This window comes from Heloderma suspectum, chromosome 2 (assembly GCF_057233095.1).
Source record: "Heloderma suspectum isolate Gila_16-S chromosome 2, 16-S_ref, whole genome shotgun sequence".
Taxonomy (NCBI): Eukaryota; Metazoa; Chordata; class Lepidosauria; order Squamata; family Helodermatidae; genus Heloderma; species Heloderma suspectum.
In genome coordinates, this window is record NC_139459.1 from 384205194 (window position 1) to 384213018 (window position 7825).

At 46.5% G+C, this 7825-nt stretch overlaps 1 protein-coding gene across 1 annotated transcript; it reads left to right on the forward strand.

The window, feature by feature from the left end:
• Positions 1 to 1560: 1560 nt before the first annotated feature.
• Positions 1561 to 6980, forward strand: LOC146356395 (vomeronasal type-2 receptor 26-like). Its single transcript, XM_084830084.1, has 4 exons — positions 1561 to 1653; positions 2320 to 2400; positions 4640 to 4766; positions 6079 to 6980. The coding sequence occupies exons 1-4, from the start codon at positions 1561 to 1563 to the stop codon at positions 6978 to 6980; spliced, it is 1203 nt and encodes a 400-aa protein (XP_084686210.1).
• The last annotated feature ends 845 nt before the right edge of the window (positions 6981 to 7825 follow it).

The window sequence follows — 7825 nt, forward strand, 5'->3', positions numbered from 1 at the left end:
GTTATCCCGGTGATTTCTTGACTTCCTACTTTAGCATTCCAATCCCCTATGATGAAGAGGACATCTTTTGTTGGTGTTAGTTCTAGAAGGTGTTGTAGGTCTTCATAGAACCGATCAACCTCAGCTTCTTCGGCCTCAGTGGTTGGGGCATAGACTTGAATTACTGTGATGTTGAATGGTTTGCCTTGGATTCGTACTGAGATCATTCTATCATTTTTAAGATTGTACCCCAGTACTGCTTTTCCCACCCTTTTGTTGACTATGAGTGCTACTCCATTTCTTCTAAGGGATTCTTGCCCACAATAGTAGATATGATGGTCACCTGAATTAAATTCGCCCATGCCTGTCCATTTGAGTTCGCTGATTCCCAAGATGTCGATGTTCAATCTTGCCATCTCACGTTTGACCACCTCCAGCTTACCTTGATTCATTGATCTGACATTCCAGGTTCCTAAACAATATTGTTCTTTACAGCATCAGATTTTCTTTTCACCGCCAGACACATCCACAGCTGAGTGTCCTTTCGGCTTTGGCCCAGCCACTTCACTCTTTCTGGTGCTACTTGGAAATACCAGGCCTGCTGACAGTTCCCCAAATTTCATGCACCTTTGTGCAACCAGTGGAAAGGTATAGCTCTTTGCTTTGAGAGTTTTTCTGGAAGAAATTAAACGTCACCTCCAGTCAATCCAAAACCTACTTGGCAAAACTGTCTGAAATTTGTCAGGTGGAATCCCCTCCATGGGGGATGCCAAGTCCCTGAATTTCATGAGTTTATCATGAAACCTGAAAAACCGGGTGGCTGTTCCTATTTTCCAATGCAAGTCAATGAGAAAATCTCATATGAGAATGACTCAGATATCCGAATCTCGCTTCGGATTGTCATCTGAAGCAAAGTGGATGGGGTCACAATCTGTCCAAAGCAAAGCAGGGCTGCTTGAGAAGGTCCAAAGTGGCATCCCAACCATAATGGGGGGTCTATTCACAGTCCTAGTTTTGGATAACTGCTGCCGGTCCTATTACCCCTCGTTGGCTCATGGTCGCAAGAGGGTGGCAGCAGCCCAGTTGCAACTACTGATTGTCTAGACACATTCCATCTGGATTACTCTTCTGGTGATGTGACTGAATCACTCTTGGTCTCGTGATGGAGGACCATTAAAAGAAACAAGGGGAAAGTTGTGCTGCTGATTAGACTAGACCTCACATCTGCTGTTGATACAGTCAATCCTTGTACCCTTCTGGGCCTTCTGCCCTGGTGTCGCAGGTACTGCACTGTAGTTCCTCTGCTACCTGCAAGGGTGGATTCAGAAATGAACATCCGGTGGTCATTCTTTGAGCTGTGGCATCCCAGAGGGTATGTGACCTTTCCCACCAATGTTATTTATATTAGGGTGACCATCCCCTCCCCGTAGTTATCTGGCTGTGTTCCCAGTGTGTTTCCTGAGTACCCCGTCCTCCATGGGACAAAAAGCCTCCTGGCGCTCGCTCCTGGCTGCTGCTCCAGCATATGAAATAGGCCCTCGGCCATAGAGAAAGTCCATGGTAGCTAGGGTGTTGTCCACAATGGAAGACACACCACCCAGCAGACTCTATGGTCCTGGCCTGGAAGTCCTCTGCAGTCCATTCGAATTAGTGGGGAGCCTGCCAGATGAGACGGTAAGCCACGTTGGGCCCCTTAACACTTTTGCAGAGGGATGGTTAGTTGGAGTGGCTTACTAACAACGGGGAGTGTGGTTTTCCATTCCACGTGATGAGCTAAGCCACTGTTATCTTCGTGATGAGTAGAAAGGTATAGATCTTGTTTAAAAGTCTCTGCAGTTCATCAGGCATCTCATCTGATTTGATTGAGGATTATTCTGACATCTCTAGTTGTGACTGTAAACACCCAAAGATGGGATGTGCACTGACCATGGAAGATCACAGCTCAACGCGATGAGGTGTAAGAGATTGACTATATTCTCGTGATTTCTAAATCCGGGCTCTTTTCTCTGTCCTTCTAGCTTCACACTTTCTTACGAGAAATCCAGTTTTCTAATGCTTCCATGCGTGGACTCTATCTGGATAAGACTGGGGAACTGGCAGCTGACTACAATATCGTGAATTGGCTGCTATTTCCCAATAAGTCCCGAGCTATAGTAAATATTGGGAGTGTGAAGAGACAGGCATCTCTAGACATGAAACTCACCATTAACTGGGATGCAATTGTCTGGCCCAGGCATTTTAATGAGGTAGGGGAAAGGATTTGTGTCCTATTATTGGCTTGTGACACTGACATCTCTTAAGCTCTAATAATATCTGCCCTGTTCTGTGATTTTTTCCCAGGCGTCTAAACACGTGTTAGCCTCCATGGCTATCCAGTCAGTTAAACACAACTCCCAACCCATAGTGAAAGCAAACATCAATGTAGGAAGCCGCCTCCAATAATATGGGTTCATCTAACACGGTATTGTTGACACTGACTGGAAGAGATTCTCCAGGGTTTCTGGCAGGAGAAATTACAGCCCTTTCTGGAGATGCCAGGGATTGAACCTGGGACCTTGTGCATGTAAAGCAAGCACTCCAGTGCTGTATGAAGACCTCAGTGTAGGAAGACTCAGATTGAGTTAGAAGAGGTGGTGTGGATTTTAACTGCAGAGACAAGGGGGGACCATAAGAAATAACACAATGCCCAAGTGGGGGCAGTATACCCTGGAGCCAGAACCAAGGTGAGATTTTGTGAGGACAGGCCCATCCTCCCAATATGTTCTGAGGAGCAATACCAGGATATCATGAAAGGTTCTGGTTCAGGGTCAGCCTCTGCAGTTTGTTACTTCGAGAGCCCTGAATCTTCCTTAAAAACAAAGGGTTGGAGCACAGTATGGCTCCCCCCCACATACATCCCATGCAGCTGTAGGAAGGGGGGTGATAACCCATCTGGCTGATCAGAACCCCTCTGGGCCAAGAGAGCATCTCTGCAATCTGAAAGAGCAAAAGATCTCCCAGATCTGAAGTTGGCCAAAGCAGGACTAATCCGTCACAGAGGACAAAGCTTTTACTGTAATTCTATCCCAGCTCAATTCATTTATGTCCCAGAACTGTCCCCTCCAGCAATCATCAGGAAACAGCTTGCTTTGGTCCTCATCTGTCTGTCTCTCCCCTTTGGATGTCCAGCTTTTGTTCTTCCCTGCCTCTCTTATGGCTGTCTCCCCTATCCCATTTATATAGCAGTTAATCTGGCTGGGATTTATTGCTCGTCCCTGGCCTCCCACACTCACACATTCCCAGAATGCCACCATCATCTTCAGATGGAGTATAATACGGATGTCAGAGAATTCCGCCACGGATCTCGGTGAGGCTGAATGCCAGTGCATTCGGCCCCCCGAACTGAGTGGCAGAACGGCCTGCCCCCCCGCCCCCCCGCGGATCCCCCCGGGATGAGGCTTACCTGGGACGGATCTTCCGGGCAGTGGTGGCCGCGGCGGCGGCAGCAGCTGGTCTTCTGACTGGCTGCCGCCGCCGCCATTTCCTGTGTTGTAAAAAAGACGTGATAGGCTACGTAAAGATTTACGTAGCTTATCATGGCTAGGTTTAAAAAAAAAAAAAGACGTGATAGGCTATGTAAATCTTTATGTAGCCTATCACGTCTGACTTTAATCAAAAAACAAAAAACGCGCATACGCAAATTGCGGCGGCTATGACCGCAGCCATTTCCATTTCTTATTTTGGGGCTGTCTTAAGTCTACGTAAATATTTATGTAGACTAAGACGGCGAAAATAAGTGGGAACGCTAATACTGGAAGAAGAAGAGACACCATTTTGAAAGAAAATGGTGACTCCCTCCAAGACAGCGATGGTTGCGGGCGATCCCCAGGAGACCAGGTAAGAGTGGGGGCCTGTCCAGACAGTTGCAAAGCATCCCCCAAATACTTCAGAGTAATCTAACCCACATTGGAGTGCTTCAGGGTGATCCTAACCCATTTCAGGACTTCACCCCTTCCGTCCGAACCACCCCGATCCACTCAAGTTTCAGGATTCGGACCTAAGCGGTGTACAGCCCCAGTAAAAATGACATCTTCCACAAGAGGCTCGGATATGCTCTCTTTCAGCTTCTGATGAGGCCTCCTCTAATGGCCCAACCATCTGAGATTTGGCTGGTGACAATTGGCAGGAAGGCATTTTATGATGTGGCATTGTCCCTGGAGATTTTAATTTGCCATGAGTCTCAAGCAGGAAGTCCTTTCTGGTCAAGGGGCTTTTTTGTCATTGGAATGGGATTTTTAGTCAGAACCCTCTGGAACTCTACAGGAGTTATCCAAGATGCGGAACATATTTGGGGGATATAAATCCACCATATACCCCCCTCAGTGTCTCTAAATCCACAATGGACCCCCTGCTTAAAAAGCCTTTCCTTTCCCAGCTGTGGCAAGTGTCCTCCCATCTTTCCTTTTCCTCTGCCCTGCCACTGAAGATCATAAAGGGGAAGAGGAGAAGGCCCTTTCGGAGGTGGTGCCTATCCTCCCCCCAAAAGCTCATCTCCCTGCCCCTATTGTTCACTGTGATTGGCCTCTGCCACCACCTGTCCTGTCTAAATTATATGACTCATTGCCATAGCCACAAATCCTCCTAACACTGTTTCCTTGATGCTCCTTCTCTTTGCTGCTAGACCGTGCCTCGTTCCACGTGCACTGAGAGCTGTCTCCCTGGGTACGCCAAGGAGGTCCAGGAAGGAGAGCCACCCTGCTGCTATGCTTGTGCTCCATGCGCGGAAGGAACCATCTCCATTCAGGATGGTAGGCGACATCAGAGGATTGGGAGTTCCCTTGAGAAATACGACAACTATTTGTATACACCCAATCGTCTCCACAACCCTATTTTGATTCTCTCTTCCTTTCTTTTAAACCCCTTGAGCAAAACATTCCATGAGGGGGTACAAAAAGAAGGCTTCATGAATGACTGTTGCTCCTAGTTGAAAATATCATGGGAATTCCTTGGAATTTGAGAGACTGATGAAGCAACGGGAGGGTTGGACTTGGACTGGAGAGAACTGATTTCAAATCCCTGCTCAGAAACGGGGCTAGTGGTCATGGGCTATTCACTTCTGCTCAGCCTAAAATACCTCAGGGCGCGATGGTTTATTCACCCAGCCATTCCAGCATATAGCGTGATTACAATGATGGTTTGATCCTTTGCACTGAGTGCTCATTTTATTTGTTATTAGTTCCTCTGCTCCTACAATGTTTTGTATTCTGGGTCGTATTTCACTCTGATAACTGTTCTGATGTGCAGGGTCAAAAGCATTTAAATGTAAATTTAAATAAATCATGGCACCCACCCAAAAAACCCCCTGCTTTGCTTCTTCCATGCCTGGAACAGGGCCGTAGGTACAGACATGGTGGGCCATCCCCATTATATGTAGAGACTCCTCTGCACTGTGCTGAGACCCTGTGGCTGGCAAGCAGGGGGCCCCTGGAAGAAAAGGAGAGGTGAGAATGGTACCACCCCTAGTTTCTGATGATCAGAGCACTCCTCTGCCCAACTCTGATTCAATCTTCTCCTCCTCTAAGCCCCTTTAGTAAAACTTTAGTAATAAATAGATGATAGATAGATAGATGATAGATGATAGATAGATAGATAGATAGATAGATAGATAGATAGATAGACAGACAGACAGACAGACAGACAGACAGATAGGAAGGTTGTATGAAATTTTCCTTCTCTGGATGTGAAACCTAACCATGAGTCCCGTGAGTGGCATCTTGTTGTGGAATGGTGGCACATAATTTGAGTAAATAAACAAATAACAAGCCACTCCGCTTCCATGTAGCTTAACGTGGCTTAAAGGATTATAATGAAGATAAAAATAGGATAACCACACAGATACTCCCTTACCCTGAACAACGTTGGGATAAACACATTTGCTTCTCCATATTTAAACAAGGTAGGAAGCTGTCTTTCTACCATATCAACACATCTATCCATCTAGCCCACTTTTCTCTGTTCTGGCCCCTCTTCTAAGGTCATGCTTTGGTGATGAGGCCACAGATTGCAACTTCAACAAATTAGATTCTGAAGTCCTGCTGAAGTCACTCTCCTTCTTCTCAGATGCCGACCATTGCACCAAGTGTCCAGAAGATCAGCATCCAAACAAGGACCGATATCAATGTGTCCCCAAGGATGTGACCTTCCTCTCCTATGAAGAACCTTTGGGGATTGTCCTGACTTCCTTTGCTCTATTCTTGTCCTTATCCACAGGCTTCATATTAGGAATTTTCATTATATACCAAGAAACTCCAATAATCAGGGCCAACAACCGAGACCTGTCCTACATACTCCTCACAATCATCATGCTTTCTTTCTTGTCCTCCTTCTTGTTCATTGGCCAGCCAAGGAAAGTGACTTGCCTTCTCCGACAAACAGCCTTCAGCATCATCTTCTCAGGTGCCGTTTCTTCGGTGTTAGCCAAAACTATCACCGTGGTGTTGGCTTTCCTGGCCACAAAACCAGGGAACAGGGTGAAGAGATGGCTGGGGAAGAGTCTTGCAAACTCCATTGTAAGTTCTTGTTCTGGTGTCCAAGTTGTCATCTGCACCATCTGGCTAGGGAGCTCTGCCCCATTCCCTGACTCTGACATGCACTCCCAGCCTGGACAGATCATCCTGCAATGCAATGAAGGATCTGTCGCCTTGTTTTATTCTGCCCTTGGCTACATGGGCTTCCTGGCTGCCATCTGCTTCACGGTGGCTTTCCTGGCCAGGAAGCTGCCTGGGGCCTTCAATGAGGCCAAACTGATCACCTTCAGCATGCTGGTCTTCTGCAGTGTTTGGCTGTCCTTTGTGCCCTCCTACCTGAGCACGAAGGGGAAATACATGGTAGCTGTGCAGGTCTTCTCGATCTTGGCCTCTAGTGCTGGGTTGTTGGGCTGCATCTTTATTCCAAAGTGCTACATTATTGTACTGAGGCCTGATCTGAATACAAAGGAGCATATCATGTTCAAAACAAACTAGGGCATCTGCTCCACAGAAGCGAGTCTGTGGAAGAATATTTGGCATAAGTTTGGAGGAGATACTGGTATTGGTGAGATCATAGTTAACAAAACCTTTTGATGGACTCATAGCTTCAGTTGCATTGTCTCCATCTTTCTGTCGCAGCAAGTAGGAAAATCTGGGGTTTGGGTCTCTCACTATGCCACTGACAACCATCCACATAAGGTAGTGGTGAGGCTGGAACTATACCATACCCATAGATGTCTAAACAATACATCTGTTCAAGATGTGGCCCTTAACAGCTGCATTGTACAAGCATTTTTCAGCTTGAGTGCACATGGAAAGCCGTGTATGCAACATGTTAAATGGATTTTTGTTGGTTGGTGAATGGGATTAGTGTGTTGCATTTGCTTTGCTTGCTACTAAGGTTTCATGCACTTTTTGTCATTAAGACATATTCTGAGAAAATGCCGGATTTAAATTTGGCGCTTCCATTTCCTTTCTTGTTATTGTCATCTTTGCTCATCACACATCTACTGCACAGAAATGATGTTTTTGATCTGAGGGAACTGTATCTCTCCAAGTGGACAGTCTCCAGAATAGGGAGATATTTCATATGGGATAGTCGTACGCTCAGTTTTTATACTGGGCCATTTAAACATTAGATCCTGAAATTCTCAGCCTGAGATTTTGGGCAGCTGCCAGTGGATGCTGACAGCTCTGATTTCAGTGGAGCTGTGAAGCCAATCTGGGTTTCAGACAGAACCAACCAGTACTCTGAAGGAGGAATCCAACATGCTAAACCAGTATGGATTCACAGCTTCACCAAAATTGGAGCCACCAGCCTACACTTGGAGCTCTTTGAC

Bases quoted from the DNA above. Each gene is read 5' to 3' on its own strand.
- LOC146356395 (XM_084830084.1), top strand. From the start codon at position 1,561: ATGGAAGACACACCACCCAGCAGACTCTATGGTCCTGGCCTGGAAGTC. The intron at 1,654-2,319 runs GTAAGCCACGTT...ATTTTTTCCCAG, and splicing joins GGAGCCTGCCAGATGAGACG to GCGTCTAAACACGTGTTAGC. The intron at 2,401-4,639 runs GTAGGAAGCCGC...CTTTGCTGCTAG, and splicing joins TAGTGAAAGCAAACATCAAT to ACCGTGCCTCGTTCCACGTG.